General features: G+C 39.3%; 4 protein-coding genes across 5 annotated transcripts; all 4 read right to left on the reverse strand.

The window, feature by feature from the left end:
• Positions 1-51: 51 nt before the first annotated feature.
• On the reverse strand, positions 52-4,324 carry nme3 (NME/NM23 nucleoside diphosphate kinase 3). The gene is made up of 5 exons (XM_056751930.1): positions 4,194-4,324; positions 2,495-2,625; positions 2,217-2,318; positions 2,005-2,117; positions 52-621 (listed from the first exon to the last, which is right to left on the reverse strand). Exons 1-5 carry the CDS (start codon positions 4,237-4,239, stop codon positions 504-506), a joined length of 510 nt encoding a protein of 169 aa, XP_056607908.1. The 5' UTR covers positions 4,240-4,324; the 3' UTR covers positions 52-503.
• A 382-nt stretch (positions 4,325-4,706) lies between these two features.
• mrps34 (mitochondrial ribosomal protein S34) lies at positions 4,707-6,963 on the reverse strand. 2 transcript variants are annotated; one of them, XM_056753275.1, is made up of 4 exons: positions 6,903-6,963; positions 5,838-6,160; positions 5,707-5,749; positions 4,707-5,365 (listed from the first exon to the last, which is right to left on the reverse strand). In XM_056753275.1, exons 2-4 carry the CDS (start codon positions 6,153-6,155, stop codon positions 5,064-5,066), a joined length of 663 nt encoding a protein of 220 aa, XP_056609253.1. In that variant the 5' UTR covers positions 6,156-6,160; positions 6,903-6,963; the 3' UTR covers positions 4,707-5,063. The 2 variants fall into 2 exon arrangements, with proteins under 2 accessions (XP_056609253.1, XP_056609252.1); XM_056753274.1 differs by lacking the exon at positions 6,903-6,963 and adding an exon at positions 6,761-6,896.
• Positions 6,964-7,270: 307 nt separating this feature from the next.
• Positions 7,271-15,754, reverse strand: spsb3a (splA/ryanodine receptor domain and SOCS box containing 3a). Its single transcript, XM_056752636.1, has 7 exons — positions 15,598-15,754; positions 10,385-10,541; positions 9,817-9,994; positions 9,525-9,712; positions 9,310-9,412; positions 9,071-9,196; positions 7,271-8,841 (listed from the first exon to the last, which is right to left on the reverse strand). Exons 2-7 carry the CDS (start codon positions 10,508-10,510, stop codon positions 8,480-8,482), a joined length of 1,083 nt encoding a protein of 360 aa, XP_056608614.1. The 5' UTR covers positions 10,511-10,541; positions 15,598-15,754; the 3' UTR covers positions 7,271-8,479.
• Positions 15,755-17,625: 1,871 nt separating this feature from the next.
• On the reverse strand, positions 17,626-20,157 carry atp6v0ca (ATPase H+ transporting V0 subunit ca). The gene is made up of 3 exons (XM_056752637.1): positions 19,893-20,157; positions 18,587-18,770; positions 17,626-18,328 (listed from the first exon to the last, which is right to left on the reverse strand). Exons 1-3 carry the CDS (start codon positions 19,963-19,965, stop codon positions 18,121-18,123), a joined length of 465 nt encoding a protein of 154 aa, XP_056608615.1. The 5' UTR covers positions 19,966-20,157; the 3' UTR covers positions 17,626-18,120.
• Between the last annotated feature and the right edge of the window lie 1,056 nt (positions 20,158-21,213).

The following is a 21,213-nucleotide window of genomic DNA, read 5'->3' on the forward strand; positions in this document are numbered from 1 at the left end:
ACCAGTGCTACATTAAAATATTTATTTAGAATAATATGGACGACAAAGATGAAATGTACAAATGAATTTATTTGCGATGTAAGGTGCCCCTCATAAAGATGACAATGTGACCTGCTCAAAAGTTGGACGTACAAATGTAAACAATCTCTTTCAAGTGGCTGTTGACATTTTAAGTGCTGAGAACTTTTGAGTAGTGCATTAAGGTTCCCATAAGGACATTTATCAACAATAGCACAGACTTAGGAAGATGAAACATTTTTAACAATGAGCAAATCCAAAATACAAATTCTTATTACATTCAAAACAGCTTGACCAAAACTACCTAAACCAAAAAAGTCTGTCAAGATAAAGCTGTGGCTGACTTTAAAGTATTTTGGTCACTTGATGGCTTGAGCAATGTTTATTTCAGCAATGTTAATTTATTGTCGCAGTGTCAAGGTTTCTCTGATTTGCTAGATGCACTTCAGGGGTGTAAAAGCCGTTACAATAAGCGCATGACTGTCTCAAGCATAGATCCAGTGCTCACTGCACTCCTCCCAGCACAATAATTCATTCTCCTTAAACCACAGTGCCATCTCTCTCTGGGCACTTTCAACTGAATCACTGCCATGGATAACATTCCTGCAGAGAAAACCATAAATAAACATTATACAAAAATAAGAATTTACAAGATTTATTAAAATCAGACCTTACTCTTTTCCGATTTCTTAAATAGAGATAACTAGAAACAAAATTAATAAAAAAAAAATGTCTTAAAGGAGTCATATGATGGAATTTTATGTTTTGCTTTTGATTTAGTGTGTGATATAACCCTCCAAAGTCACAAAATTTTAAGTTTTGCACAAAATTATTTACTCAAAGAGAAAAGTCTGATCCAGATCTGCCAGATCAGAATCAATCACGCCCCCAAATTTGTACGACAGTTTGTGGTAATGTTTGGATGACACCGCCCAAATGTACACGCAATGAAGGCGTAGCTGCAGTTATCACAGCCGTGGTGCATATTCCATTGGAGATGCATAACACTAAATAAAAACATGCATGCTATGCTTGCATATGTGGTTTTAACCCACTTGTTTCATTGTTTAATCTAAGACTGCTGCTTCTACAACTGTTATGACGCGCAACGTCTCAGAGTGATGCCCTGGTCACATTGCAGTTTGAGCACGCAAATATTTGTCACATGCAGCTGCGAACACCCTGACGAGAGAATGGTCACGCCGTGACATATCTATGTGGTCGCACGTCTTCATGTGATTCAAATTCGCAGGTTACCAAACTTGAACTTTGGAATGCAGCGGAATGCGCAACGTTTCCAATCCGTCAACAGTCACAAATGTTCTGAAAGAGAAGACGTCCGACCGAGTTTATCAGGACTTGACGAAAGGTTAGCAGTGTTTCCAACACACCCTTTCTCTATGTGCTCCGTGTGTTTGTGTGCAAGCTCTTCTTGCCCTCTACCAGTGAGTTTGGTGCGCTGTGTAGTTGTTACTCCGTGTAACAGTGTATTTTATTTTTTTCTCTATTTGCTCCAAATTATCTGCGCTATACGGGATCTTCAATAAAACTATAACTCGCATTTAAAATCAAAGAAGCGCTCATAATACAGCAACACATTGATGAGAGGAGGAACAACAGCATATGGCAAATAAGTAATATAGCCAAATTCACATTATATAGCCTCTTTTTAATGTAGATCTATGGTGATGTTGTGTTAATAAATCAGGATTTTACCAGCAGTTAAAGTGACATTTGGTTGTTTTAAATACGAGCTTTTGTTTAGTCACTATTTCATATTCGTTTCATGTCTGACAACAGACTACAATTGCTACAACAATGCTTTTTCCTCCTTAAAACGTATAAAGACATTGTATAGTACCAAAAACACAAGTTAATAATGTTTTTAATCATGTCATATGACTCCTTTAAGTATCATGTAATGTTTTGGGGGGAAAAATACCCAGAGACACTAAAAGGCCATTTGATAGTTGACCTCACACCAACCTGCCCACTTCCACACAGTAGTCTCCTCTGATAGTCCCTGGAGGAGAGTCTGCTGGATTCGTCTCTCCAAGCATCTTTCTGGAAGTCTTTACCACATCCAACCCCTGCCACGCCTAAGAAACCAGAAAGAAAACAGTGACACACAGCTCATTTGAGGTGCATGCCATAACACAACAAGCCCATCAGAATTCTACAATATATTTAACCCGTACCATAGCTACAATGGGTCCAGAGCTCATGTATTTGACCAAGCCACTGTAGAAAGGTTTCTCTCTCAGTGCATAGTAGTGCTGTCTGATCTGCTCTTCAGATGCCTACAAAGTACACACAAATACATGAAGCTTGGTTAACAGACATGCACATAGTTATTGCAAATGTCATGCTCTACACGAAATCTTGTCAATATAAAAGCAATGTCAATGTTTAATATTGCGTTACAAGTGATAAGTAGAAGTTGATGTTTGTCTGGATGACCCGGTTGCACTCTCACCTGTAGGAACTTCATGCCGACCAGTTTGAAGCCCTTGCGTTCAAAGCGGCGGATGATCTCGCCCACCAGTCTGCGCTGAACACCATCTGGCTTCACCGCTATGAACGTGCGCTCGTTTACACCGGTCCATCCTGGCATTAACATACAAAACTAAGTGATGCATTTGCAGGTTTCTATGAAGTACAAAGTAGTAATTTGTGTCACACTTGATAAATCTATGGGCATGTGTGTTATTCTAATAAAACATTCTTGAGTTATGGAGTACAGTGTAATGTTTCATTATAATGTATTACAATTCAAACCTTCCACAATCCAAGAATAATAAATACAAGATTTTGTAACTGATACATTCTTTATTAAATATTTTCATTAAAATGTATAAAATCGGTCAATGCCTGTTAGAATCATTAATATGTAGAAGACTTTGCCACGAATCGCCCAATGCCACGACAATAATCCCGCTGACAACATAAGCATTTAAAAGTTTATATTTTATTATTAATTATACGTGACCCTGGAGGACAAAACCAGTCTTAAGGGTAGATTTTTCGAAACTGAGATGTTTACATCATCTGAATGCTGAAGAAATATGCTTTCTATAGATACATGGTTTATTAGGATAGGAAACTATATGGCGGAACAACAAGTGTTTACAAAGCTGGAATTTGAGGGTGCAAAAAATGCTAAATATTGAGAATATCGCCTTTGAAGTTGTTAATCTGAGGCTCTGTAGCAGACCATCCACTCACAAAAGTAAAGTTTTTATACATTAAAAAATGTATAAAATATCTTCATGGAACAGGATCTTTACTTAATATCCTAATGACTTTCAGGCAAAAAGAAAAATCTTTACTTTAATGTATTTTTGACGATTACTAAAAAAGTTCCTGTGCTACTTAAGACACAATTTAAAATAATATAATAATATAATATAATACAAAATAAAATGTGTCTTATTCATAATCTATTCTAGTTTCCTGTTCTATATAGGTTCGATTTAAGTGCCCTGCAGTTTATTACCGAAGTACGAGTCCTCTTACACACCAGACTCACGATCTTTTGGCCCCTAAATCCATGAGCTCGTTTTGATCTGACAGCGAACTTTAAGAACCCATTATAAGGTCTCGAGCACTACCCCAAAGCAGCTGGCCAATCACGTTTAAAGCATAACGCAGTCTGATACTTAACAGCCAATCACGGGTGAGCGTGGCGAATGAGAATACTTATCTGAGCCAATCGCAGGAAAACAGACTTACCTCCACTATTAATATGATGTAAAACGTAGAAACCAACATGCAAATAATTCAACTTAATGCATTTAAAAACATAAACCTTTCTATTTAGAAACATCCACAGGTTTGTTCAGGGTATTAGAATTTACTATGTGGTAACCCCTTAATGGTAAGTTAAACCTATTCGGAAAAGACGTAAATAGCCTCGTGTAGTGTAAGTAAGCGAAATGCTTTTAATAACAAAGTTTGTCCTGAAGGTGTACAGTTAAATAAAATATGACAAGTTACGTATTCTGCCTTGCAATTATCCACACCCAGCACAATATCTCGTAGATCTGGATAGGCGGCTTACCAGACAATAACTCACGAAATGAAGCACAAATAACCCGCAGACGAGAAATGTTTGAGTCGTCCCAACACTCTTTAGTGCAGATAAACAAAAACCGGTTAAAAAGACTCTTACTTACCGGTCTTAAAAACGTTCGCAAACAGCGTTAGGAAAAGTATGATCATAATTGCAGGGCACGAGGATGCCTCAAGAGTTTTCGGAGGAAAGATGGAGCAGATGCCTGCGCGCGCTGATGCCTGTCGCTAGTTGACATGCGCATGCGCGCACTATTGGAACTCCCTTTTGGGAGAATAACGCAAAAAGTATTTTTATATAATAAGAATATTTAACTTAATATTTAATACATGTATTACTATTTTAAAGCATTAAATATAATACAAAGTACAAAATACAAAAATAATAAGAATATTTAACTTAATATTTAATACATGTATTACTTTTTTTAAAGCATTAAATTAATTATTGCGTTTTGCCCTAAAAATGCCAAAATGAGTACATTGGTTAATTTATGAAAAATCATCAAGCCAGCCCAATTCATTAGTAATCATCAAGCCAGCCTTCAAATGGACCTGAAGGATTCTGTGACATTAAAATCTACTATTAAATGAGACGACAATCAGATCACCCACATTTATTCTGAGACGTTTAATTAAAGCAAATAACGCAAACAATCGTACTTTTCAATTATCTTACAGAACACAGACATTTTTTTATCACAGACAAAATAAAAAAACAGTCTTTGCGCACAGGTTTCAACTTCTGGGGTTGAACACCTATTGACATGAGCAACAGGAATCTCCTTTGAAATCTCCCCCTACATTTACCACATATTTTCAGAATGATGAATGAAAACCTCATACAAACTATATCCTTAAATAAAACATGTTCTTATTGTGAGCAATGAACACTTAATATGGAACAATACCATCAAGAGGCAGAACTCACATCACCACAGCCGATAATTACTAAGACAGGACCAGCACCAGCATCAAACAGGTGTTCCCTCCTGCTTTTTCTTCTCTTCCTGACTCCTGAAATACTCATTACTGAGCAGCACATTCCGTTTCAATGGTAAAGAGGGCTCTGGGATGGCGCTCGCTGCCACACCCAGCTGTTTTGCTTGCTGAGCCAAAATCATAGCACGCAGGAGAGGAGGATACTGCACGTAACGAACAGGAGGCTCAGGAACTGGGTCACATAGTTTAAAAGCCTCTTCTTCATGTTTGGGAACCAGACGCCAGTCATGGTACATGGCTTTATCCACCTCATGTTCTGTGAGTTCCTCTTTACCTGGAACACCAAATAAGTTTGCTGCAGTGATGGTGCGGTCTTATTCATAAAAAAAAAACTATAGTATAATTCTACTATAAACTCAAATACGTCAGTGAAAAACACAATGCTGTGCCACTCAAATATGATGAGAAATAAGACACTTGGTCTGTCCAAAAAAATATCTGTTCAATGCATTGTGATGACTACTCTAGTAGAGGACAGTATATTATAGCAGTCGGAAAAATGTGAGACACCATTGGTCTTACATCTGTATTTATTCATTTAGATGACAATTTTATCCAACAAGTGACAAAAAAATCAAATGTATTATACATTTTTTAGAAGAGGTCTAGACTTACCTCTAAATGTTAGGATGCCCCATGCTTTTCCATGGTCCATATTCTAAAGCCAAGAAAACAGTATTTTTTTACTTACACAATATTTGAACAATTAATCATCTCAATTACCTGATACAACATTCACTTCTTACTTCTGCTGTATAATCCACCTTGACTTTTGTTATTTTCCAATAACATGGTTCTGTATGTTCATCCAGCCAAGACTTGCGTGTGAAGAGCCGCCCCACGCCAAACATGCGCATGCCAGCTAGCAGTGTAAAAAGTCGTGTTTCTCTACGCACATCTTCCCAAGACAGCACTGGTAGCTTTTTACCAGTGAACGGTCGTGTCATGGTTTCGTAGTCTAACGCGTAGCGTTGAGAGTCATTTGGTCGGTTCTTGAGTTCTCGGTAGGCCCGGATCTTCCGTGCCATATCGGCTATAAGCCGCAGACGCTTTTTCTTTACCATGTTGCCTAAAATACAAAGAAGAGAATTACAAAATTTAAAGTAATAATGGACATTGAAAAATTATTGATGCAACTTTAAGTAGTGAAAATTGACAAAAAATTATGTATTTTGTGTTTGTATAAATTTGTATTATTTATGTTTATTTAGATCTTGCCTACCATTAACAATAATTGCATCTGATATGCAGGTTCACACATTCCTAATAAATCTGTGATTTAACAAAATACTATAAAAAAAGAAAATAGTCTTAAATGTTTGCCATGCCAATAACTGTGTATTTTATGACATAATTCGAGCAGAAACTATTTTTCTTAGATAAACGTAATCTGAACTGTAATGCATTGCCCTTAAAATGATCAAGACGCTTTTGTCATGACGTTTCCATTTGTAAAAGTGAGTTTAAAAACAAGGAAACCTGTTTAAAAACAAAGGATCACGTTTATGTAATTATGTGGTTTACCTATGTATGATCAATCACAAGACTTATGACAAAAAGGACACTTAGGTCTTATTGAAGCAAATACTGAACGTCGTCATTACTAAAGTTATACGTAATTAATACATTTCTGCTACATTCAGCTGCCTTCTGAGCACGTGTTACATACCGTTATCTCAAAACATTCAAGATATTACACTGGTAAATTTCAAACTTCCACTCAATCTAAATAAAAGCAAATTAATTTATTAAATAAATACAAATACGACCCATTCCAGCATATGTTTGTGTCAATGACAGTTCTGTCTTACCACTCTGTTTGACTTGACCTCCACAGTTACGTCACGCCTGCTACAATCCGTCAGGAAAATCAGTCCGTGTGAAACACGGTGAAATATCGTCCGTTCCGTTTAAATGTTTTTAATATTCCATTCCCTAACACAAGCATAAATATTTAATGTACAGTTAAACAAGTTTATATTTATTTAAGTAATAATGCCGTTTAAGAATTACAAATGACAAACGTTATTGTTGCATAAATGTTACATACATGCTGGATTAAACGAAAAACATCCTCCACAAAAGCAAGAAATGTATATTACTATATATGTTATTTGTTTGATAAAGGTCTTAGTATTAACTATGTGAAATCCCATATACAAAGAACAACACTATAATACATTTTTGAAAATCTTTATTAAGAATAAAAAAACACCCAGCCCCTTTAATGCATATATATTTTCAACATTTTTTTAAATTAATATAAAAGGCCATGCTTAAAGTATGATTTAGAAGAATGAGAAGACTGGGGGGCATAGAGAGAGAAAGATTAATACAGAGTCAATGAGATAGCACTTAGGACATACAATATGCATAAGACACAGTATGGGGAGCTGTATATATTTCTTTACATACAATAAGCGAGAAAGTGCTTTATGCATAACGAAAGCATGTTTCACTTTCTTTACAATGCATTACAAAATCTGCAATAAAAACCCCATGTGAATTCAATATGAACCTCATGTAGAATTGTTGCACAGATTAAAAACTGAATTAAATTCAGTCAGTTTGATAACTGCATTTCAATATTTTCAGGAAAACAGCATTTTTCAAATACTGTTCAAAGACATACATACTTGAGTAATGACTAGCATCCAAAATAATTCCTAAAGATAAAAACGGTTAAAGTACACACATTCTAAACTTTATGTTATTAAAAACATATTTTACTGACAGTATTCATTTTGATGTCGCTGCTGTTCACTTCCAGTAACTTCGAATTCATTGATAAAATAATAACACAAGTGATGATTGTTTGATAAAGAAATTCAAATATTAAGATATAACGAATCCTATGAAACATCTCATCTGCAGAGTTCTTCTACCCCATGTGATATGATGCCGGTAATTGAAAAATGTAGGGTATATGTTTTGTTTATGTGTATGAATAGATCTCTGCCTTAGTGTGTATCAGTTTTTACCTGCATTTCAAATGGTGGCATGTTGTTTCCCTACATCATAAGAGTCACAAAGGTCATGTTTGTTATCCAAGGAGCTGATGAACATCGTCATTCCATTGTGTATTTGGGACTTCACAATAGAACAATAGAAAACAAAAAAGACTGAATACTGTTATGTATCCAAACGTCATCTTAAGGGGGAAGCTACCTTTTGAACCTTAAATGAAAGGTTACCAGCAATACAACTAGTAAAACTGGCTCAACAGACCTTGAATTCTGTTTAAAGTTACTCAGCAAACTCAGTTATCCACCTTTTTGGGAGACATCACAGGTCCAGTGTTTACATGTAGATTTTTTTCATCTGAGGAAATATTTTAAATGTGTGTGTAATGAGAGGATGGGTGGATGGGTATGAGGAGGGCACAGTCTCAGGTCCAGCGGCAGCGTTTCCGTTGACAGGCCTCTGGGTCGGAGGAGCAGCCCTCAGAGTCACTACCCGAGGAGGGCCCGGGAGGGGTATGTGTGTTTGAGATTGTGTGCAGGTGTGTGTGGTCCAGACTCAGCACCCATCCCAGTTTGGAGTGAAGAAGATGTCTAAGACCAGGTGGCAAGGGCAAAACTCGAAGAGCATCGACTCCAGAGGGGAGGAGCTGGCGGAGACGAGAGCAGCAAAGGTATTGAAGGGAGGTGGGGGCCGAAACAGAACGAATCACCTTCATACTGCTTTTGGCAGCTGTGGAACATGCCATAGGAAACACACGCTTGTTTTTCATCTCTGTAGCTGCTACACCTACCACGCACACAGATACACAAACATATACAAAAGATAAATGTTACCAAATGCATGTTTGTTATTGACAAACATTGAAAAACTGCTTTCCAGGTATGTCCTCACAAAACATTCCTTGCACAAGAAGCTCACTGTAATTCTATCATCCTTCATTTGGATTTTTTTTTTTGCATATTTCAAAACACAAGAATGGAAAGGTCACAGCTGAAAACAACTCTGCTGCTCTCACCGATGCATTTGCGGTTTTTATAGAAGGTGAGGGTTCCGTGCCAAGTGTCCAAGTGAACGCCAATAATAGAACCCTGGCCGAAACGTGATGAAAAGCTCACTTTGTCACCATTATGATGCAACAGACCTGAAGGAAACACAACTATGCCTTTAAATAACATAGGACTTAGGGATTCTTTTGAAAGACCAAGTGTTTGTGAACGTTAGTACTGTCATGTTTGTTAACTAAACTTGTTTTACCTGTATATGACAGACCCCAGCTGTTTTCATCTTTACCCAGCAGGCTGCAGAACGTGTGTCTATATTTGTCCAGATTTACATCTGATGTGCCAATACCTACCATCTAAATAAAAATACCATCATTGATTCAATATTAAAAACAAACAAACAGCACATTTGGAGCTATGCAAACCCATGCAAAACCCATTACCATTGTGTGGCTCATTTATACCTACCATATCTGTGCCGTAGACAGGAGAAGTCATTTTGATCTCCCAGAAATGCTGTCCATCCGAGAGATCCTTGGAGCCACGAATGGCCGCTGTCCCACAGCTATATTCCGAATGGAAGCTCACTTTTCTGTTCTCGCAGCTCAGCACTGTTGCAGATGACCGGATGCCTTCATCCCACACCCAGTCGAAATCTAACAAACATGTTAACAGCCAATATTATTCCAAGCGGGCTGGTTTCGAACTCACAACCCACACTGACTGATGACAGTTATTAACATAACAGGCATGGCACTACCTTGGTCATCTTCTCCACAGTGGCAGTCCCGCAGGTGAGTGTAACCCCGGAGTCGCGGGTTACAGCCGAGCTCCATCTGTGAATCACAACTGCAGTATGACTCTCCAGTCACGGGCACTGCACTCGGAACCTCTGGCACAATGGCTGGATACTCAGCTTCTGAATCTGAATCACTATACTGCGAATCAAACGCATGCTGAAAATTAAGATCTATGGTAGAATAGGTGTATGGCAACCAAATTCAACACTTGGATTAAGGCATTCTTTCTCTTGCTCCTGACTTATATGGGAATGTATGCTGAAATGGCTCGTGTGCGCTTTACATTTTGTCCTTTTATCCAAAGCAATGTACAGTGCATGAATGGTATACATTTTGTCAATATGTGCGCATGTCCCTAGGGAGCGAACCCATAAACTTTGCGCTGCTAACACTATACCAGTTCGAACACAGTAATTAAGGTAAAAAATCCATTACTAATGACATCTAATTATAAATAACCACTGTAATATACTGTATGTAGGCATTCACATATTACAGCAGTATTAGAATCACTTCATTCACAGTCACCTGCTGGCGATCGTAACCCCACTCGTCACTTTCGGAGGCCAGAACCAAAGCTCTCGCATCTGCATCCCTTCGGATTCCGCTCCACACGTACCTCCAGGCTCTGCTATTTCTGCTCCGCCTCGACATGCCTACCAGTGGCCTCTACACCTGTCAATCACTGAGAGAGAACAGACAGTCCCACAAGAGAAAACAAACAGTGAATAATTTTAAGTAAATTCTTTTAAAGCTATGAAATAAACATAGGGTTAATGTATTGTGAGATGTGCACCTTTTTGAAAGAAATGTCTATATTTATGTAATATAACGATAACAACTCGGGTTTTCTATTGATTCTTTGCAATCCTTTCAATATTCATATTTAGTGGGTTTTTGGTCGTCACCCAACAGTAACTTTAGTTCTCAACATTGGGTAGATCCACTTTGGGAAATCATCCCTTCTCCACTTTCCTGAAGTCTTATTGGATAACGGCAGCAAAAAAACTGGCCAATTGTCACAAGACATGCGACATTTTAATTGTCGACTAATCTTACGATTATTTTTCCGATTTGTCAAAGAAAGATTTTTTGGTTGCTTTATTAATCCTTTGGCAAACTTTCCAATAAATAATAAATTCTAGTATTTTCTTACATAATCAAGTATATCATAATTTTTACTCCACTCCACTACATTTCATAAATAAATGTTATTGTTTTAACATTATAATCCTGGTTTACATTAAAATCAATATCTTCTTTAAATTAAGTACTTTAATTTTTAAAGTACAAAAGACAGATTTTGAATATACTTAAGAACTGTATTAAAGGCAAAACATTTAAAAATGTGTCTATGAAATACTAGAGCATGATATATGTAATATCCGACTATAATACTACTATCGATCTCTGATTGTTCCATAGATCTTTCACAAATGCATAGTGGCTAAAAAGCGCGCATGCACAACCTGATCTCTCCTGAATTATGCACTTAATGCTTTCGCTTTGTTATTTACAGTTATGCCCATCCCACTACACACAATGATGAGCTTAAAGCACATTCTCCTTCTGAAGTCCTCCCTCTTGGGGATCCTTTTGCACCCCAAAGTAAATAACAGTTTGTACACAACAAGAAGTGATGTTATGTTACATGTTTAAAGTTTTCACAGACATGCATTGCATCTATCCATCAGAGGTTTAATAAGAGTTGTTGCGTATGAAGACGCACAACATTCAGACCACTTCTGGTGCTTTTGGTAGTCTTTGTGCAGGCCCCATTGGCCTTCTGGATACCCATAAGCACTGCATTGCCTGCCTGGGCCTGGCTCATGCTGAGGCTGCCTTCAGCAGGAACATTGCTCTTGGAGTCTTCGGGTTGAGGCTCACTGCCACCAGCAAGCAGCTTGTGGACCCACCCATTCGGTGTGGAAGCGGCGACGACCGGGGCTGCCGTTATCTGCTGTTCGCCTCATTCCCCAGTCCTTTTCATTGAGGAGAGCTTTCACCTGCCATCGCGGGCTTCAGCGTCGAGGAGGACAACAACTCTATGTCCATCTCGGATAAGGACTGGGTAGAGCATCCGGGTCTTCCATGAGGAGTTTGTGAGGGTCCTAGAGAAGGCGGTTAAGGAGTTTGACCTCAACTGGACCCTCCGGAGGAGCCGCCTAAAAGGAAGCTCGACTCCTGGTACTTCAAAGCGGGGCGACAAATTGCGGTCTGCACCACAGTCAGTACATTCATGCTACTATGCAGGCCATGTCCGCCCACGTGGACGGGGATGAGGCCCACGGTTACATGTGCTTGCCTCCCCTCGCCGATCATCTGTATCCTTCCTTCACCCTCGCTGATCATCTGTGCCTGTCCTCCACCTCGTAATTTGGAAGAAGGCCTGCCACCGAAGCCTTTAGGGCTCATCGCCCAGTCGCAGACAAGGCTTACACCTCTTCTGGGGAAGCTGCTTCCACTCTGCACACGATGGCGGTGCTGCAGGATTTCCAGGCTAAGACCCTGCAGTTACTGGATAGCGGAAGCCTGGAGACAGACGCCATAAGGGATCTGAGAGCGGCAACTGACTTTGCTATGATGCCTACCGCGCAAGCTATTGACAGATAGTTCTTTCTCCACTAAACTTCGTAAACAACGCCAAAGTGTGGACACTTACATGAGCAGACCCCAGTGCAACGGCTTATTATGTAACAAAGTATATTTCGGCCACTTCTCACACAAAGAGCAGACCCTTTTCCTAAGGTTTTGCCTTGTATATATGCTGTCCGACGTGACCTGACCCATTTACATTTATGCATTTGGCAGATGCTTTTATCCAAAGCGACTTACATTGCATTGTATTATACATTTGTTTCTGACTATGTGCAATCTCCTGGGATCAAACCCATGACCTTGGCATTGCTAGTGTCAAGCTGTAACCACTGAGCTACAGGAAAGCATCATGACCCATCATTTCGTGCTTCCTATCACCACTTAATAGATCCTCGCTTTTTTTAGTTATATCATATCTGTGTCATATCCAGTCAGCCCCTTATATCAGGTGATTTTGGCGGTTCTCATATCGACATACGAGTAATTGTACCCCAAACTGAGTGACATATTTGTTTTACTTCAGACAACACCTCGAAGTAGGCGTTTTCTGTGATTCATGTGGCCATTCCATATGTGAATTCATTCAGGGAGCGAATGTCTTCGCATCCTTGTTATTTTGACATCTGGCTGGATTTGGCAGAGCTGCTGACCTAGCAGCAGCCGCTCGAGCCCACGTTTGCTACACAGTTGGTACTGCATTTTTGACGTTGCTCTGTGTACTGCTTGTGGGATGGCTAGATCCTGAGCTGGTCTTAGTTAAGCGCTGCTGGCTTGCTATGCTTCAACAGTTTCACATACAAGCTTACCCCTTTGCATAAGGTTGTGTTCCTACTGCTTGTTGGACCGTTTTCTCTGTCCTCTTTCTGGGCACGTTTTTTTTGTGCCCTTATCATGTGTGCCATTTAAGCCCTGATTTTGAGCTCTCTTACTGATATGTCGATTAGTCCATTAGTGAGACGTGCTAAACAGCTGTAAGTGTATCTCGTTGCTGTGTTGAGCATAAAGCGCTCATATAGTCACACATATGACTCAGTCTCGGTACGAGCTAATCTGTGAGGGTTCACATGGGCGACTTATGTCTGCTCGCGGCGGAGAACGCGCCCTGCGTTTGTTTCTCGTAGGATATGCAGGTGCAGTGATAACAGTATCGAACCGGTGTCTTGGTTCGTGTCCGGTATTTTACGCTTCTTGCGGTACAGGCTGAAAAACGGCGGCCCCGTCCACGCTGAAAGTTTATCTGGCTGCCATCCCCTAGTTTCATTCTCCAGTTGATGGGCAACTGATTGGTAGGCTCACGCTGGTGGTCAGATTTCTAAGGGGAGTGAGGAGACTGTTTCCCCCGCGATCTCCTTCGGTGCCGCCATGGGACTTAGCGTAGGTGCTGATGAAGGATCTCTTTCTTCCCCCTTTCGAGCCTTTTTAAGCGGTTTCAATAAGAGAGGTCTCTCTAGCCATCTCCTTCGCGCCCCCTTGCTTGGCTAAGCACACTAAGGGGATTTACAAGCGCTCTCAGTCCGCGCTGATTGCATTCGTTTTGGTGCCGGCGACTGCAGCATCACTCTCCGCTCGAAATAGGGTTATGTGCCAAAGTCTCTGTCAACCCAGTTTAGAGCGCAGCTCATTTCCTTGCCCGATTTGTCTTCCGAGCTGTCGGCCTAGCATGATGCTAACGCTTAGAGAGCAGTCTGCCCGGTAAGGGCTTTGCGGGCTTACATTGATTGGTTGGATTGGTGTACATTACCCCGTGCTTGGTGTGTTTCAACCCAGTTGGTCGGGCTGATCTTGCTACTCTCACCGCGGGATTGTATACCGTTCCCATAGTGGAATCTCCGCAATGTTGAGAGACCGCTCTTGAAAGTCAACGTCTGTGGTTACCGTCGTAACCTCGGTTCCCTGAGATAATTAGACCGCCGTGTTCGTTTTTTCTTGCCGTTATCCAACATGACTTCAGGAAAGTGGAGAAGGGAAGAGTTCCCGTAGCGGAAGCTTTACAATGTCTTATTCCCACTTCTCAGGGAATCGTGGTTAAGACAGGAACCGATGTTATGACAGGAACCAGAGATGTTTTTAAAAGACACTATGAGGCCCGATTCACATTTCGCATCTTTTCAGCGCGCATATTCGTTATTTTAAATAACCGCACGCATGCGGTGCGACACTCTCTTTTTTTCAGGAGCTTCGGGGCCCCATCAAGATGAAAAAATCATGGTTGGCGACTGGTTGCTTAGCAACGACAGACGCCACGAGAGCGCAAAGTCCAGGCCTTTTGGGGAAAAAAAGGCCTGATTCACATTTCGCGTCTAAACTGCTCGGAAAACGGGATCTGCACTGCGTTCTCCTTTTTTCACCAAATCGCCCGGACTTTGCTCCCTCCTGGCGTCTGTTGTCGCTAAGCAACCGTTGGCCACGATAGCCGTTGAGACGAGGAGGTAAAAACAAAGTATATATGAATTATATGCACTGAAAATACGTTGCAATAACTTTACAATAACGCTACTAGATTTAGTTATGCTGTGATCATCTGCTTCTCCATTTTCAAAGAGCTTGTCTGTATTGGCAAGTTGGTTCTAGTCACATGACCATGCGTTGCGCTTGCGCCGTTCTGACAGTTGAATTTTTGATCTCGATGCGACGCCGACGCTCATGAAAAAAAATGCGCGCGTCTACATTCGCGGAAAAGACGCGAAATGTGAATCGGGCCATAGCTGGCAACAAGCTCACTTTAACCACGATCGTATTTAATTAATATCTGACATTCACCCGTCCGTTTTTAATATCACAAACCTAGCCATTTGACATCTTGCTGACATTAGTTTACTGTTAACTTCCAAAAATACATAACATGTTCACTTTGATAGGCCTCGCAGAAAGTGACCAGCTAGACAGACCTTGCAAGTCTAAATGATGAACATTTTGTTATTATGATAGCTTACAAAAGCGCACATCACTTGCTATTTTACGCATACCGTTGATTACAATGATTTAAATACAATACCACGCCCCATATGAGAATATCTGCAGGACAGAGCAACAGGCATCGCCACATATCTCGTCCGAGCGCTAACGGAGACTCACGGATTTAGCAAAAGCTCAACATCCTGTATGCTGCATGCATCAACTAAGCGAGGCAAAGGCAAACCTACCTGTTTCAGGGTTCCAACCGTAATCGTTAGTATCTTTTATTCCTAAAGAATTTAGTATAACGCTATAACGTGTGTTTTTGTTACAGCAATCGGATCCTGCCACCCGCTAACTGTCACTTGTATGTGACCTACTTTCAGAAACAGAGGTAAACAATGCCTTAGCAAGTCCCGCCTCCACGGTTCTAAATCGATTGGTTAAAAATATCGAAGTGGGTGTGGTTTATCACATGTTTAAACGCCTGCCACTTAAATGCAAGCTATGAGCTAAACCTACAGTTGGAATAAAAAACATAATTTATTTGAGTTTTTCCGTTTTGTGAATTTAAAAATAAGGTTTGCTGTAAAAGGTTTTTTATTATGCATTGCATTGTTGCAATCACTGATTACAATTATTAATCTATTCCCAGTACTAAAGTCTTTTATAAAGTGCTGTTTGTTGTACTGCCTATAATGAATGTTGTTAAATAATATAAAATGGATGAAAACATTAAAGGATTTTGTAAAAATTTTGCATAACAACAAAACAAAGTTATGCATTACGATAACTAGAATTCCCAGTGCATATTGTTAACATAATATAGATTAGCCATATTTCTGAATGAGCAATTGATAAGATTACTAATAAAAAGTAATGAGTAATAATACAATTAATTTTTACAGAGCTTTTCAAGTTGCTTGTGTTAGAAAGTATTTGGACTGTTCCGTTTGCCGATATATTATTGAACAAGTGCTGGTGGCACTGTCTGAAATGAAGCTGTGCTGTTCTATAGCGCCCCCTTTCTACCAGAGGAGGCGTGTCTTCAGCACGAGCGTGATGGGGAAGTTTGGTTGAGGCTGCAATGCAGTGATTCTGACATCCAGATGGCATTAATCCCTGTGTTACAGTCTGTTAGCCTTGGAGAGAACATCATGACCACAAACAGATTTATGATCAAAATAAGAACCATTTATACTTTTCATGAACATATAGGGATAACAATATGATTTGTGCTATGGTTATGATTTTAACTAGAATTCATAATAGGCTGTAAGCACATCAGATAATAATGATAAAATACACTACCGGTCAGAGTTGTGGGACACTTGAGAAAGGTTTATCTTTACTTAAAAACTTTTGATCTGAAAGTGTATGGTTAAATATCTGATAGTTTATATATAGTATAGTTTATAATAGTTTAGCAGACAAAATATAATTTAGCAAACAAACATGTTTTTTTTTTCACGAGAATGCAAATATTTTATTTAATAAAAAATATTTTTGAAATGGATGACTTTGACTGAATAATGAAGAAGGGACAGCCAATAACACCACAGAATAGATGGGAACTCCTTTCATATGGTTTAAAAACCATCTCAGGGTGAACCTCAAGAAAATGCTTGATAAAACAAAAAAACATTTCTGCAAATTCTAGTCAAAAGGTGACTACACTGAAGATGATAAATATAATACATTTTAATTTAGCTTTTGTTACAACATAATTTCCTTTCCTTCATTATTATACTAAAATATGGAAAAATATGAAAACAAGTGTTCAAAAAAATTTGACCGGTAGTGTATGTGACATGCAACATAAATAACTTTAGCACTACTTTAATACATCAGTGTTTTTAAGTATCATCCTACATCTGTGTTTATGACTGCAGGAAAGAGAATCTGCAAGGGTTTTCAATTTAGGTTAAGGAAGTTTTATTTGGAAACTGGACAAGCTGCGCTGGAGTTGTTCACCCATTAATGGAACCAGAAACAGTATTACCTGCAGGTAAACGCTACATGTCTGAAGAATGTTACGTTATGAGATAAACCACATACTCAGAAACATACGTTCTTGTATATACATTCTTTTCACACATACTTAGTAAACTTGCACATCAATACCTTGATTAAGACAATGGTCAATACATACAAAGAAACTCCACAAATTTCCCACGGTGCAATTCACCTACCTATACAGATATATACGTATGTACTTCAGATACACACACTCACATATTGTATTTAGATAATCAGGATTTCAATAAAGACTATGATCCATTTAAACTTTTTAATGAACATTTCGAAAATCTTCATAAATAATCAGTAGGAACAAAAAACAAACAGAAATAATCCATATTTTTACATGAAGTCCTCAGCATCAGTGTCTGTATCTGAATGGTCCCAAAACAGAGAAACAAAACAGTTGATTTGTTCTTCCAATGAGAATAAAACTATGACAAAATAAAAGATGACAAACAGGTGTAGCATAGGAGAATGCGGGCATCCAATTACACACATGGGAAAAGAGCAATAGCTACAAAGCGCATTTACAGGGGGGAACACGCGTCAGGCTACTATACATAGAGAGGAAATTCAATCACACATTCACTTGCAAACAGCACTCTCACAATACACGCATAAAGTCCTCCCTCTTTATTTTGGGTGGTGAATTTATTTAATTTGATTCTTCAGGAGGATGTTTGTGTTGGTGCTTGTGTGTGTTTGTGTTGTTGAAGGATGTTAATATAAAGAGAGAATGAGGGCAACAATTAGCCCTTGGTGGACAGGATAAGAGCAACAATTAGCCCGTATAGCCCAAGAACCTCAGCGAAAATGAGGATGAGGATCATCCCCACAAACAGGCGAGGCTGCTGGGCTGTGCCCCTAACACCTGCATCACCCACAATCCCAATGGCAAAGCCGGCTGCGAGGCCGCTCAGACCAACACTGAGCCCGGCACCAAGGTGCAAGAAACTCCTAAGGAGACACAGAGCAGAGGACATTAAGGTACAGCGTTACATTTGACACTAGTTTTGCGTTCCTACTTATTATGTACATTTTACATTTTTATGTTCAAAATAAATGACAACTCGCAGAGCAAGCATTTTAAAACTGAGCAGCAATAAAATGTATGTATGTTTAGTTGTAAGAATGCTTTGGTAGGAAAAAATAAACACGCCTAAATGACAACTTTTCATTAGAAGGAAAAAAACAAAAATAATATGCGTGGCTCACTTGTAGAGTGTGACTTTTTCATTGATGTTATTGGCAATAAGAACAGCCACTACCAGGCCGTAGATGGCAATGATACCCGCCATGACCACAGGTATGATCGATTTCATGATCAACTCTGGCCGCATCACAGACATAGCAGCAATGCCTGTGCCACTCTTGGCTGTACCATATGCAGCACCCAATGCTAAAAAATAGAGAGAGAGAGAGAGAGAGATCGTGAGGACATTCAGAGACATACTATGACACTTATTCTTATGACATCATGTTATGCATATTTGCCAAGTGATAAAAAGGTTAACAAATAAGGTTGCATGTATTCCAAGAAGTGTTATAGGTAAATATCCGACTAATGAACATCATTCCAACACCTACCTCTTAAATATCTACCTCTTAACCTCCAGCCCCCCCCCCCAAAAAAATAACGCACCAAGGGTCATTTTGTGACTTTTATTACGTACTTAAAAAAGCAATGTCAGCAAACATTTAACAGTAGTCAACCGCTTTCCTTTTCAGTCACATGACTACACCAAGCAATCTACTTGGTAGAGTTGCGTCAAAATTGTTTGGATGTTTCCCGGATTGAAACGCGGTGCCCGGAGACGGCAATGGCTCCGTTTAAAGGAACTATTGCAATAAATAAAGTGATAGCCTGGCTATTGCTGACTGAAGATAATATGCTCGTGTGACTCTGAGAAACAGTTAAACTGACGAGGGTGTTCCTGTCTGGGTGTGTAAGTTAATAAAAAAAGAAAAGACGTTAAAACACGGTTGTCGCAGTAGATAAGACTGAACCTGTTTGGGTTAATCAACCAATAGATTTCTCTTATGTTAAAAATCAATGACGTTAAGACGAAACGATGTCTGGACAAAATTGTATAAACCATTTCGTTATATTACATAAGGCAGTCTTCCTATCCATAACAGCTCAGAGGACATTAAATAAATGACGTCCTTGCTCAAACATTGAAACGGGAGAGAGGTTGCGACTCGGGCTCATCCGACACCGTAGTGTCTTCGTTTTGTCACCCAAGGATTCGGTTAGCCATCACAATGAAGCATATAATTAAAATAAAAAATTTATAGACATTACGTCAACTGAGACGTCATGTGCCGTGATGGAAACCTTCCTATACGTTACTATACTACAGGTACGGGCTCAGTAAGCCGAAACATCGCGCCATTCACAACAGCTCGATCGATGCAGACCGAACCTTGAAAGCATTCGGGATATAAATTAAACAAACCATCTAAAAGACTCAGTTAACAGTTTACACACAATTTAAGGTTAAAACGAAGATTTTCTTACCACTAAACACCATTGCTGCTGATGCACCCATCACTGCGAAGAAGGAAGCGTACTCGGGGCTCTGGGCAGACATTCTTGCACGTTCGGGACACTAAAAACTAAAGACGGAAAGGCCTCAGTGGAGGGAGGATGTATAGACTCTAAAGAAAGACTAATCTACGTTGACAGGTCTTGAGTGGTGAGAGAAGAGCGCAAGAGATGGTCACGAATCCAACAAGAGCCTGATAGCCGGTGGAGAGGAAGAAAATGGCGAAATGGAGAACGTCACATGATCTACCATAAGTGCAGGGTCCATTTCCGCTTCTTTGGGGATGACTTATGAAAACGCAATACCATTTATTCCTGGGTTTTGCAATGACTTGGTATCACGAGATCATAGAAGTGACATTTTAGTCCGCTAGGAAAATAAAATCACCATTTCTAGCTGTACTCGAGCCATAAGCAGTTTAGTTGTTTAAAATAACCCCCTGTTTCACAGATGGTTTGGTACATTCCATTGCAGGCTTCTACTGCGATGTGTGAACGTTAACTAGTTTTTGATTGCTTTGTTAAATTGTGTTGTCGAACTGTTATAACCATTTTTAATGTAATACGTAAGGCAAACGTTCGCTAAATGTCATATACAATAGAATCATATTAATATGACATTAACCGTTTTAAGTGTAAGGCTGCAAATTGCAGGATTTAACATTCAAATCTAATTTGGCTTTAATAATTGAACTTTAAATTCTCTGAGATGTTTTAAGGGCTTTACTATGTAGGAAAGTGGTCACTGCAATTTTTAAATGTTGCAGGGTATTTAGTGAGCAAAATCTTTACATTCCCAGTGGAAGTCGTGTGAGGTGTGCATTCATTGTCATGTGCTCAGTCTCATGACTTCTAGGGTTGGAAAGAGAGTTCACAGGGGAAGTAAATCTATCACTATGAGACAGTGTCTGGAACAGAAACATATAAAATGGCTTTGTGTAAGTGCCGTAGTTTTGGGGAACTTAGGTTTTATGTGTGGGAATTTTGATATAACCAAAATAGTAGAAGTTCCATAGTGACACATTTTGTCCTCTTCATGATAGTCACTGATGACAATCACCTGAGCTTTTACAGTCTACATTTTACACAGAAGTAATAAAAACTTCAGAGATAGTGATAATGCAAGAAAAAGATACTTGCATACTTGTTTGTACATGCATAGTACATAAAATAGACAACAAACATTTTAAGTATCGATTAGACAAAATTAATACACCATATCAGGAATGGATTTTACTTTTCAGCTAAGCTTCAAATGCAACCGATTGAAATTTGCAAAGACATTATTTAATAC

The sequence above is a fragment of the Triplophysa dalaica genome, chromosome 7 (assembly GCF_015846415.1).
Source record: "Triplophysa dalaica isolate WHDGS20190420 chromosome 7, ASM1584641v1, whole genome shotgun sequence".
Lineage (NCBI taxonomy): Eukaryota > Metazoa > Chordata > Actinopteri > Cypriniformes > Nemacheilidae > Triplophysa > Triplophysa dalaica.